The following is a 13956-nucleotide window of genomic DNA, read 5'->3' on the forward strand; positions in this document are numbered from 1 at the left end:
GTGACCTCCCGAGAAGTTCCGGTGCTTCACCCCTGTGAGCATCGCCTAGAGCCAATGAGTGCTAAGTGTTCCATTTATTCTCATGAGAGATGGATTCATGTTGAATCACTACTCATGAAATATGGGTCATCGAATTTGACTCAAAATCACACAGTTAAATCCTGATATTCATATCACAAAAGGACAAATCGATCAAATCATTGATTCCGAGAACGGAGTATAAAACCGTATTCTATCGAACTCGTCTATCTGGTAATCTTAAGCCACCACTCGCTGCAATTGCAAAATGAAATTTCCATGCCACACACCTTAAGCCTCTTTCAGACAAAATTGTTTCCGGGGCACGCTTGCAGTTATAGTCCATCTTTCTCCTCAAGAGTTCTTCGTTTTGGGAAATTAAGAAAAGTCGCTAATGTTGAAGATAAATCTAAGCCCACGAGGATGAAGAGGAAAATAAAAGTGGGAATAGCAATAGATTTTTAGAGATTTTCTGCTGAAGTTCAATGTCATTCTCTTCTTGTCCCTGTATTTCAAGGCATACAATTCTTTCAGGCAGTTCTGTTTCTAAACATGTTGCCCTCAGGAGCTCAAAAATATGGTGTTCAGCATTCAGCTTTCTCAGCTCAAGACTCCATCATAAGAGTAAGTGGGTTCTCCTATTGGGCATGGCTTCTTCTTCTTCACGCAATCACCAAGAAAATCGTGTTAGTAAATTATGCACGCAGGAGCATGAATTTGATGCCATACAGGACTTAATACTCTCCTCCCCACCAACCAGACCGAGTGACAGGAATAAGGGCACCACCGACAAGGGCAACCGTTCCTCAACTACTGCACTTGAGAGGAAAGCTTTACAAATTTTGGGTTCTCCTCACTTTTCACCGAGAGACAGAGCAGATGCAATGAATGGACTCCTGGATTTGCTAGAGCATAAGAGTGTTTCAACAGCTTATGCATTTGAATTCATCAGATATGCTGGGAAGCTGATTGATGAGCTCATAAGAGAGGCAAAAGAGAATTTTACGGGAATAGAAACGGAGCAGCGAGACACAACTGAAGATATTGGTAATGGTAAGCCTTCTTTGTCAACGAGACATCCTCTTTGATCCGAATAAATTGCATGTTTGCAGTTACGAATTGCACGGTTGGATAGACGGTGCTTTTGTTTCACAGGATTTGAATTTGACTTAGTTGTAGATGTTTATTCTTACACGAAACGACTGTATAGAAGAAAACATTGATCAGTTATGATCATACAATTCTCTTTTAGAAAATATATATCATCATTACATACATAAAGGAACATAAAAACTGTCTACAAGAGCACGCATACATATACTCTGCCAATGTTTTCAGTAACATAAATAGCTTCATTTGTGGATGGAAAATTCTCGATCGAAGGATCTAAATGATACATATACAAGTACTAATGGCCGGTACCATGTATAACCTACGATGGTCCGCATGTTTGTAATCTTGTCCATCCATTGCTAACTCAAAATTATTACAAGGAGGCAAGCACATTAGATGTATGCGTAAAATAAGATTTCTTTTTGGATATGTACAATGATAATTGCAGATGAATGCAGAGTCATCTCTTTCTGTATTATTGCTTTCCCTTGGACTGAAAATTGACGATGATGAAGTTGCAGACAAAACGAAAGAGCCTTCAGTGCTTTTTGAAAGGAAGCCAGGATTTGGCTTGGAAGATCCATGGGAAGTTCTTGACTATCCATCGATTGCAAACAAAGTGTATATTTGTGCTGAGAGAAGAGGGATTGCGAGATTGGTGGTATATTTTCAGGTTCTCAACATGAAAGCATCCGACATACCCAAAGTAATCCCTTATGCTGAATTGGGAATTGATGTCGCAATGACAAAAGTTGAGTTCTTAAGAAGTATTGGGGTGAGATCACAGCATCTTGCATCTGTTCTTGCAAGTTGGCCTGAAATCCTCACTTATCAATGTGACAGTCTGGCATTAGTGGTCGAGTACCTCAAGAGCATTGGGCTTCTGCAGAAGGAAATTGTAGCAATCGTTGTGAAATATCCAGAGGTTCTTGGACAGAGTGTTGAATTGGAACTCAAGAAAAATGTAGACTTTCTTCAAGAGATTGGATCATCTTTTAAAGACGTGAAGACTCTTATAACTAGACATCCAAGCTTAATTCTTCAGAATGTAAATCCGAAGCTTGGCCTACTGGTGGATTACTTAATAGGTGCTGGAATACAGAAGAAGCATATTGGCCCCTTATTGGTAAAGAGGCCGATCCTGATCAACAGTAACCTAGAGAAAGATATATTGCCTGTCATAAATTACTTGAAGAACCTGAATGCAAGTGCAGATGATATAGACAAAATAATTACATCTTTTCCTGGACTGTTTTGCTATGATGTTGAAAAGGTATGTGAACTCTTTTTCAGTTTTCCAATTGCAAGTATGATTTTTATGTAGATGATTGGATAGAAACTTGATCTAAAACCAGGATTCTTTGAAATTTGAATAATATTGGGCATACAAACTTCTATGTAACAATTAGGGAAGGTTGCCCAATTCTATGAGCACTGAAAGGTTTAGAGTATGCGGAAGTGCCTTGATTAATGCTGATAAAGTGTGAATACAAGATTCACTATGTTTTTTCATACGGGGTTTCATGATCACAATAATAATCAGAATCCATGGTCTTTGTTTACCATTGTTATACATATAGGTAATTAGTAAAGACCACTTACTGTTGCTAGTTTGCGCTAATATTAATTTGGGTCCAATATTTGTTGTGAATAACTAGCAGAGTTGAAGCTTTTAGTTCCATAATGGCAGCAAAGAAACTCAGCCCACTTCATACCCAAATATATATTTTTTCATATAATTTCTATTTTCAGGTAAAATGAAGGCCAGTCCTAGTCTGGTAAGTCATTGTCGAATCCTTAACTGCCATTGCCAGGATTGTTGTATTTTCAGGTTCTTACCTTTGTCTTTGCATAGCTTGGATTGAAATTGGTAGAACATTCAACAAACACATACAGATCTTTTTACCATTAATGCACAAATGAAATGTTATATAATATATTATTTCACTATAACTTTTATATCGATATGCATTGACTTATAGAGCTTGTGGTTTCCTATACAAAACTTCTCCAACCAATTAACTATCACAAAACTAACATTTGCCAGGATTATAGACATTGACTTATAGAGCTTGTGGTAAGTCATTGTCGAATCCTTAATTGCCATTGCCAGGATTGTTGTATTTTCAGGTTCTTACCTTTGTCTTTGCATAGCTTGGATTGAGATTGGTAGAACAAACACATACAGATCATTTTACCATTATTGCATGATTAAAATGTTATATAATATATTATTTCACCAAAACTTTTATATCGATATGCATCGACTTATAGAGCTTGTGGTTTCCTATACAAAACTTCACCAACCAATTAACTATCACAAAACTAACATTTGTTTTATTTTTATACCAACAATATTTTTTGTATCTAATTACTAACCTATATTGACTAGCGTAAGATGTAATTTTTTGACATTTCCCCTTATTGTATTAAAACCAAATAGAACCATATATTCTTCATAAACCTCTCTTTGAAGACAATTCTTGGCCAAAACGAACTTCAAGCTACCTTATAACCCTTATAAAGATGTAGCTCCTGAGCTGAATTTTAATGTCCTAAATTGATTTTTTCCTAGTTTTTGCAACTTTACAATGAACAATTATGAAACTTTTAACACATTGGATCATCAAGATTTCAATGTGGGTAAGGGAAGAGCATATGGTGAAAGGATTAGAATAATACATGTGGCAGCAGGTTGTACAACTCAACATTGCAAAGTCAAACTGTTACAAGATTCGGATACTACAAAAACCAGGGATAACATTAACCAGGGAAGGAGGATCAACAAAAACACCATGGGAAGGGATATGAGCCACCCTAGTAGTGTAAAGAGGACCATCAAACGCTTTAATCATCTCAAAATGATCAAAGGTGATAGGAAGTGAAGATTTAAGTTCAGGTGGAGGCAACTGCAAAGGTTGAGATTGATATTCAACATGATTAACCACATGATCAGTTTCTTCCACCTTGTCATCATAAATGATATTAGTAATAGGAAAGAAGGTTGAGTAATAATATTTGCTGAATGAGAAGGTCAAGGATTGGTGTAAATTTGCAAGTTCTGATTAGGAGGCGCAACAAATTTATCATACTATTAACGTCAACACCAATGGATATAGCGTTGGAATCAATAATGTAACATATGAATTTTCCCAAAGTAAAAATAGATGATTTTGCCCTAGGGTTAGGTCTCAAAGTATTTGCCCTATAATTTATGACCGTTAAATGATCACATAGAGGAAATGAGCGTATCTCTACACCAAGAAAATATTATCATGATAATGGCTACAACTAAAGATAACGTATTCTAACCCATATATAATCATTTGAAAAGAATTGACAATCATAATCTCAACCATTTATAATCATTTGAAAGAAACTGACAATTCTAGTCTAAGCCATTTATGTTTATTTGAAAGGAAACTAGAAATGAAATCTATGCTGATAAATTAATACGGAGATAGATAAGAATACAGATTTCATACATGTAACTGAAATAACTGTCGTTGTGTTGATCAAGCCTCGGCTATCGGAGCCAATAGCAACAAGCAGGAATGATAATAGTTGAGGAAAATAGAAAAGTATCGAGATCAATTACAAGAGACATATTAAAGTCAAACGTAGGCAGTGTGGATTCCTGAACCTTGAACACCAGACAAAGCCAAACGGAAGTATCATATACTCTTCGAAAAGGATGACCATTCTTGCGGATTCATCACCACCTAAAGGTAACCTTGCCGGTAGGAGAGAAATTATTACAAAGCCAATGCCACAGTCAGACCGGGAGACATTGATGGCAAACCCACAATCTAATCAACCTCAACAGAAGTAGCAAGTAGACGGCCAACTATCACGCACAACAAACAGAAACAGTAAAAGCAATATGGACGGGAATATAGAAGAACGGTTCAGTTGTAACAATACAGGTGTTACCTTACACTCAAAATACAAGCAAAGAGAGAAGAGTTGCACAGAAATAGTCGTCCATCTCTCATTGAAGACAACAAGTCTGGTAAAAAGATGTGGGAAGAATCAAACAGGCATAGTAGGCACAAATAATACAATCTCTAGTGTAAGCCAACATCTCTTATACCGTGCAAGTGTTAGCAACTAATGAGGGCAGAGATAAAATAGCGAATGGGCTCCAAAAATCAAATCAGGTGAATTAATAGAGACTACGTAATAACTACTACCTAGCAAGGGACTAACTTAGAGAGTGCATCCAAGATATATGAAGGAATTACAAAATCAATTCATTAGCCGAACGAACACTCAATATCAGTCTTGGGTGATCAGAGTAAAGTTAGGAATAAGTATTTTCAAATAGAGGTTACAACATTCAAATTAAATCCAGTAGCGGGGACATTACATGTATATTATTATTCACATCCAATATGGAAATATAATGGTAAGGAGAAACCGTAAATCATAAGGGTCATTAAGGATAATTTTAGTTTACAAGAGCTAATCACCTAAGTTATATTCAATCATTTACATCAGATACCAAGGGCATTGACCATGCATTAACAAATTCATAATATTATAATGGAATCAAGAATGTAATTCATGAAAAGATTAAAGAATTCAAGCTAATTGTCCCTGAATGCAAAGACATCCTAGGTGGGGACATTACAAAGAAGAGGAGAAGCATTGACATAGGCTTAACCTCCCAACCACAGACCTTATATTATCCCCACACAATCTTTAATCAAGAAAGGCCCTCCCTACCCTGGGTTAGGCTTGGGGCACTATAGTCCAGCAATCCGAGCTTACCAGTGTTAGAGTGTCTACTCAACAATAGGCAATGTTGAGGATATTCCTCTTCCAACCATTGCTTTGTGTAGTTGGCACAACCAACCTCTTTGTGATAAAAAAAATAATTAGGCAAGCATGCCTCTGATTGTCCTTGGCCAAGGATTTAGATGGGCAAGAAATAACTTGATCACCACCACTCGACTTGACAACAGAGTATAATTTGGACAATCATGAGCTGACTTGACTTTTAATAACCTGTTATAAAATGTTCATGTATGAAAGTTCTGATCATATTGTTTTCTTTCCCTTGGCAGGAATCCTCTCCTCTTCACCCTTTAACTTTGGCTTCACTAGCCTTGGGTGAATCCCTAGAGACTACCACTTAATATTGAGATCTTTATCACATGGTTTCTTTGAATAAAATCCATAGCTGGTATACAACAAATACTAACATGTATGTTAGTTTATCATAATTTGCAGTTAGATTCTGTATCAAAATTCTCATAAAGAAAGTAGCCAAGTATATGTGTACAGGAAAAATGCATGATGTCCCTATGGTTATTGGATCTGCATATTGAGTCTGGGATTTAGAAACATATTTAATCCATGCTCATAGATATGCTCCTAATGCAACTATAACAGAACTATACTAGCAATGATGCTGAATGGAAACTTAGAATGGAGTGAATTCCATAACTTGTAATGAATTTTAGTGGTCAATAGTAATCGGCTTAGCAAGATATCTCCACTCGGAACTGTCAGCCTGAGATGTTGGTGAAATGGGGAGAGAAGAAAATAGAAGAGGGAATAACAGTGCCGAACTGCAAAAGCGGAGTCGTATAGCTCTCCAACTTGGTACCATGTTATCGGTTTCCAAGATCATTAGTTTTAAAAGATCATCGGTTTTATTAAAAGATCGATTTGAAAGATGGACGTCAACTTGAGATGGCCGCCTCTTAATGAGGGGAATTATAAAGTATTTTTCCATGGTTTCTTAAAAACATTATATATATGTATCTATATAAATATATAATTTAAATATAATGTATCATGACGCTGTTTTGTTATATCTATAATTGTACCTATATGTATACGTACACCTATATATGTGTGTGACTTAGAGAATACATATAATTTATTTCTCACATCATATTCCCTCTGTATATGCATGCTTATATATATATATATATACATACATACATACATACATATACATATACATATACTAATAAGTATGATTTATAGATATCATTAGAGTATCATGGTGACATCACACACATATAATTAACTTATAATGATAACACTGCCGGGGTCTCAAAACAATAAAGAGGTAATTGTTTTAAACAAGAAATTTAGATGTTAATTGATTTTAAATGTTTGACCAAGTAGCTCATGATTGTCCAATGGTCTACTCTATTGTGAGGTCGTTAAATCCTTTATTAAGGTAGTTAGAGGTCATACTTGATGATTTGGCGATGGACTAGGATATTGCCCCATTCCTTGAATCCTGTTTTGCAATGCTTTCTTCTCTTTGTCTGCTTCTGCAACCACCACATTCCCACAATAATAACAAGTTACTCCATTTAAATCAAACATTAGAATATTTTGATTGATAAATGTAACAATAGCTGACCATCATAATCTATAAATAAGTAAACATGATAAATAGTTAACCGATTTCCAATACACAAGATTATAACAAATCAATTTCACATGAAACAAGAGACGCAATGTGTCAAAGTTGCTGCCAACAAAGGATATGGAGAGAGCTAAAAGAGAAAATGATATGTTATTATAAGGACAAGTAAAGGTAGAATGATAGAAAGAGTTGCAAGGAATTTTAAAAATATTAATAATTATATTATTTTAAGAAATATATAAATAACAATAAAAATTATATTATATGAATGAACTGCTTATTTATAAGTTGAAATATTTAATTTTAAAAATAAATTGTTGATTGCTTAATTCAACTACCAAAATATCTAGTAAGTTTGAGGGGCAATATTAGTTTTACAATTTGTAAAATAATAAAAATAAAAAATAGAGCAAGATTGTAAAATAGTAGCTAGTAAAACATAGTGTAAACTTAAAGAAATAGCATTTTACAATTGAAAAAAAAAAACATCAATGTAAAACTAATAAATATATTTAAAATAAGAAATATACAACATTTAATTCTATATTTGAACTTGGTAAGAAAAATAGATTGTGATAATTAATATTGATTAGAAATTCATTTTTGTCCATAGTGGTGTGAGGTGGAAGATAAAATAATTATTTTTTTGAAAAATCTAATCAACTTGTCACAAATGTGGAAAGGATAAAGTTGTTGAATGCATGATAGATTTGTTAGAAAATATTTGTATTTTTGTTGAAGAAAATTGAATTTTTTCCCTACCAAAAATAGTATGGTCCAATAGAATGAATGAAAAATGTGATTTATAAAATAATGAAAAATCACAAAAAGATATCAACATTTGAAGTTTGTTATAATCTTTTAAATTCCATGAGTTGATTGGTCAACTGAATTGAAAAATTGAACTGAATGAAAGCAATAGTATCCTGCCTTTGGCAGGAACTAATAAAAGGTCAACTATAAGTTCTCTTTTCACATGATCATGACATTTGATAGTTTTAACTAATTATTGCAACGGCTATAAACTTATTTTAATTAGGTCAAAATTTGGGATGTAACATACCCTCCCCTTTATGTTTTCATCGTCCTTGATGAACTTTTACAAATAAAATTTAAAAAGTACTTATGTAATCACATAATGTTTTAATTACAACAAGAAAAATGTTAATGCTCTAGTCCTAGAGAAAAGATGGGGAAATTTCTGGAAAATCTCATCATAGTCTTTCCAGGTAGCGTTCTCTTCAGCATACTAGTCCAATTGAACCTTGCATTGGGTTATGTCTCGATTTCATAAGCGAAGCTTACGCACCTCGATTATTTTGAGTAGTTGTATTTCGACCACCCTTGGGTCTCGTACCTATAAAAGATTCCAATCAATTATATGTTCATGATGAATGATATATTTCTTAAGATATGACACATGGAAGACATCATGCATCTTGGCAAGGGTTGAAGGTAGTGTGATTTTGTAGGCTATCGGGTTTACAACCTCTAACACCTCAAAGGGTCCCACATATCTTAGGGCCAATTTGGCATTCTTCCTGAACTTAATGGTACTTTTTGTGGTTTAACCTTTAATAGAATTTTTTTTCTATTGAGAAGTCTCTAGGTATTCTTTTTGCATCTGCATAGCTTTTTTGCCTATCATTTGCTTTTTTAGCCTCTGACGAATTTGAATTACTTGTTCTTCCATCTCTTTTAGCATTTCCGGCTCAATGATAATTCTGTCTTCAATGCGATTCCGGCTTGCAGGAGTTCTGCATTTACGACCGTATAGGGCCTCAAAGGGTGCCATCTTAATAGTGGATTGATAAGTGTTATTATAAGAAAATTCTACAAAGGGTAGGTACATCTTCTATTGGTATTGTCAATTCATGCAATAGACTCTTAGAAGGTCCTCCAAAACTTGGTTTTCTCTTTTGATCTGGCCGTTGGTTCTCGGATGATAAGAAGAACTAATATTTAGTTTGGTTCCCAAGGCTGAAAATAATGTTTTCCAGAATTTGGATCTTATGCTGGCATCCCTGTTAGATATAATCTTTTCTGGGACTCCATGGAGTGTGAAAATTTCTCGCACAAACTTGTGAACAATTTTTGGTTCTCCATCAGTCAAGTTACCGGGAATGAAGTGAGCCACTTTGGCTAATCTGTCCACTACTACTAGAATGGTGTTGTGTCTGTTCCGGGTCATGGGTAACCCTTGTATGAAATCCATAGTGATTATCTGCCATTTCCATCTAGGTACCTCATTCGGGTGTAGGAGGCTAGTTGGGTAACGATGTTCTGCCTTGACTCTTTGACACTCCAAGCATCCAACTACATAATCCGTTATTTCTCTTTTCACTCCCTTCCCAAAATACAATGGTTTTATATCTGACATCATCTTGGTCACTCTAGGATGTCCAGAATAGGGAGCTATGTGGAATTCTCTTAAAATCATTCTTTGGATTTCTAGAACTTTGGGTATGTACATCTTCCCTCCGTATCTCAATAACCCGTCCTCTTCCAATTTTGTAATCTTTATACCTGGGATCTTGCGGGTCTCTGAGAAGTGCGTGGCTGATCTCAATGTAGAAATCATCGTGTCAAATATTGCAGTACTTGATCTTTAAGTCTGATATTTATGATGGCCACAACAGAGATATGCCTTCGCTGGCTTAAGGCATCTACTACCTTATTTTCCTTGCCCTTAATGTAGTTAATTTCAAAATCGTAATTTGTTAGAAATTCCGACCATCTCCTTTGTTTGGTGTTAAGGTTAGGCTGAGTAAAAATATACTTCAAGCCGTGGTGATTTGATCGAAGTTCAAAAGGTTACCCTATCAGATAATGTCTCCACATTTGGAGGGCATGCACAATGGCGGCTGATTCTAAATCATGTAGGGTGTAATTTTGTTCATAACTTTTCAGCTTCCTTGTCTCATGCAACTACTTGATCCTCTTGCATCAGTACACCTCCTAATCCTTCCCCGAATACATCAATTATTTTCCACAAATTCCTCTTGGGGATCTAGTACTCTAAGTATTGGTGCAGTAGTTAACTTCTCCTTCAGATACTCAAAGGTTGTTTGACATTTTTTAGTCCAAATGAATTTCTTCCCTTTTCTTTGAAGCAAGGTGATTGGGTAGGCTATCCTAGAAAGATCTCTAACAATTTTTTTATAAAATCCTGCTAGACCCATGAAACTCCTGACCTCTGTCACATTCTTAGGTATAGGCCATTCTGTGATGTCTTTAATCTTTGTAGGGTCTACGGCTATCCCTTGAGCTGTTATAATGTGTCCTAAGTATTGGATCTCCTTTTGATTAAAAACACACTTAGAAAACTTTCCGTATAGTTTATGTTCTCGTAACCTCTGTAGAACTATCTCTAAATTCTCTTGATGTTGTCTTTCATTTTAGGAGTAGATTAGAATGTCATCAATAGAGACCAATACAAATTTATCCAAATAGTCTTGAAAAATGCTATTCATAAGCTTCATGAAGGCTGCCGGAGCATTGGTTAGCCCGAAGGGTAGTACAGTAAATTCATGATGTCCATATCTAGTTCTGAATGCAGTCTTGTGAATGTCTTCATCTTTAATGCGGAGCTGATGATACCTTGACCTTAGGTCAATTTTTGAAAATACAGTAGCACCTCTCATATGATCAAATAGATTATCAATTCTAGGAAGCAGGTACCGGTTCTTAATGGTGACCTTGTTAAGCATCCTATAAACTATGCACAGTCTCATAGTTCCATCCTTTTTCCTGACAAACAACACCGGGGCTCCCCAGGGTGAGACACTGGTTTGAATAAGTTTCTTATCTAGCATACCTTGCAACTATATTTGGAATTCCATCAACTCTGTGGTGGTCATTCGATAAGGAGCTTGGGATATAGGTTCTACCCCAGGTAACCAAGTCTATAGTAAAATCAAACACTCTAGATGGGGGTAGTCCTAGAAGTTCTTCTGGAAACACATCCTGAAATTTCTTGAGATATGGATACTTATCCTTAAATGATTTTTCCGATTTCTCCCTTATTTCTCCATCTTCCAGATCATTTCTGTTCTTTCTCAAGTCCTTAACCTTAATTGCGAAAATCTCACATCCTTTTCTTTCACATCTTTTGAGTTGCATGGCAGATATCTGGCATGATTTGATTTTGTGCAAAACTCCCTTGATACTTACAGGATTGCCTCAATCATCCAAACATTCTACTATCTTGGCGAGGCAATTGACTTTGGCCTTGTGTTCACTAAGCCAATTGATGCCCATGATGATGTCATAGGACCCAGGAGGTGCTACGTATAGATTCAATTCTATAGAGAAATTTGGAAAATCAACTTGAGCCTCAAATAGACACTACTCTACCTTAGTCCTTGACTAGTTTGCATACTCGACTGTCCATGGTTTTGCCATAAAACTAGACCCTTTTGGAAATCTACTTAACAACTTTGGGGATATAAATCATTCTGAGGCTCCGGTATCTATTGATATAGAAATAGGGTTTCCGTAAATCTTACCCAGAGTTTCAATTGAACCTACTTGCTGGTCTCCCTGCCGATTATCCAATGCTGCATGAATCCTCTGCTGGTAAACGTTCTGTTGTGGTGGTAGTGGAGGTCAAGGTGGTTGATTGGTGTTCAACTTGCCAGGGCATTTGTTGGTGTAGTGATCCCCACCACAATTGTAGTATCCTGCTGGTGGTCCTTTCTTTTCATTTCCTTTACTGTTCCCGTTCGTATTGCAATTACCTTTGAATTCTTTATTACCATTTCCTCTCGGTTCTGGTTTATTGGGTTTGAAGTTCTTAAATTGCTTTTTGTAGGATTCTGAATCCGTTCCCATTGAGTTCCAATGTTTTCCTTTTATTATCCCGGATAGAATATCTCTTTTCACTTTATGTTCTTGACAAACAACTTTTTCTAGGGCTTCTTCCATGGTTTGAGGAGTAAGAACATTTATTGCTCCTCCAATCTTGTTATTTAATCCCATGATAAACTTTCTAACTTTTAGGTTCTTGTCTTGTTGATAAGGAGGTACGTATTTCAACAAGCAAGTGAATTTTTCTTAGTATTTGTGTACATACATATCCCCTTACTTAAGGTTCTGGAAGTCCAACAACTTTTGGTCGTAGAAGGTTTAAGGTAACCATTAGTTCTTAAAGATTGTTACGAACTTGCCTTATGTAATTTCAATTGTCTTGATATTTAGTTCTACCTCGGTGTTTTCCTACCAAGTAGCTGCTTCACCTGAAAAATGATATATTCCCCAAACTGCTTTTGAAGTTTTAGAGAAATTCCTAATTTGAAAATATTGTTCCATTTTGGTCAGCCAAGCTTCTGCATCCTCTCCGGATTCAGAACCAAAAAACTTAGGAGGTTTGATCTTTTTGATATCCGAAGATAAGTCATTAACTATTTCAAGTTTCTTTTGATTCTCAGTTTGTGTGAGTGAGGCTTAATCATTCCTTTCACTGTGTCCAGAATTTTCATGTTCAGTTTTGGGAGGAGGCGAGGATTGCATCTCCTCTTGACCTTGCCTTATTTGGGCTACCAAATCATTCATTTTCCTTTCCATATTTTCTAGCTTCATTTGCGTGTCTTGCAAAACCTGAAGCAGTAGATCTGAGGGAAAGGGTGGATTGTTCTCATTAGTTATTTCATTGTCTGCGGTGTTCCCATTGCTGTTCATGTTTCCTATTTTGGTTGGCCTATAAGTAAATACAAGGTTTAACGCAATTTCTTGTTCATACTTTCCCCCTTTAAAAAAAAAAGCACAAGAATAGACAAGAATTTTGCTAATTGCTTATTTATTTCCTTAATTTCTTAGCCACATTTGTAGCAGGTTTTATTTACCAAACTCCCTCTTCTGAGGGTATTACAATGAAATACAAATTTGATCATTCGATGTCCTATTGTGGGGTTTTTTGTTCAGTTTCAGTTCTGTGCATATCCCACACCATTCAAGTTTTAGGAAAGAGCATAAGGGGGTTAGTTTGACGGGCATTCCATGCTATGATGATTTTGTCCCTATAAGTTGCCTTCCAGGCAAGAGTCCATCTCATCCTTTCCTTCTTCATTCGTTGTGGTGCTTAAGGTTTCATTGTCCTGGGGCATGGAACAATAGGAATAGTCATACTTTGGCATGTTCTTAATCAAGTAGAAAAATATAGGATGCTGTGCTTCCTTGTGAGGAGTCTTCCGTATATGCATCCTGCTACATTTATATCTAAAATTTTCAGGTTTACTAATTTGCTAAGTGATGTGCCTGAGGTTCAGTGTTGAACCTAGTGCTTTGATACCATATGTAACATATGAATTTTCCCAAAGTAAAAATAGATGATTTTCCCCTAGGCTTAGGTCTCATAGTATTTGCCCTATAATATATATAGAAAATTTGTGCCCTAGAATTTATAACCGTTAAATGATCACATAGAGGAAATG

The 13956-nt window shown here is 35.7% G+C and overlaps 1 protein-coding gene across 3 annotated transcripts in view; it reads left to right on the top strand.

Annotated features, from left to right (window-relative positions):
* Positions 1-249: 249 nt before the first annotated feature.
* LOC149531377 (uncharacterized) overlaps positions 250-13956 on the top strand; it is a 105108-nt gene continuing 91401 nt past the window's right edge. For 2 of the 3 annotated variants that reach the window (XR_016358656.1, XM_089809624.1), the window contains exons 1-2: positions 252-1071; positions 1647-2404. Coding sequence is in view for 2 of the 3 variants with exons in the window: in XM_089809624.1 (XP_089665750.1) it covers positions 504-1071; positions 1647-2404 (1326 nt within the window). In the remaining variant the exon portion in view is untranslated. Of the gene's footprint in view, positions 1072-1646; positions 2405-13956 lie in introns of all 3 variants that reach the window. The other variant, XM_089809625.1, reaches the window with a different exon arrangement.

This window comes from Cupressus sempervirens, chromosome 11 (genome assembly GCF_028749045.1).
Source record: "Cupressus sempervirens isolate cs-2001-9-10 chromosome 11, ASM2874904v1, whole genome shotgun sequence".
NCBI classification, from domain to species: Eukaryota; Viridiplantae; Streptophyta; class Pinopsida; order Cupressales; family Cupressaceae; genus Cupressus; species Cupressus sempervirens.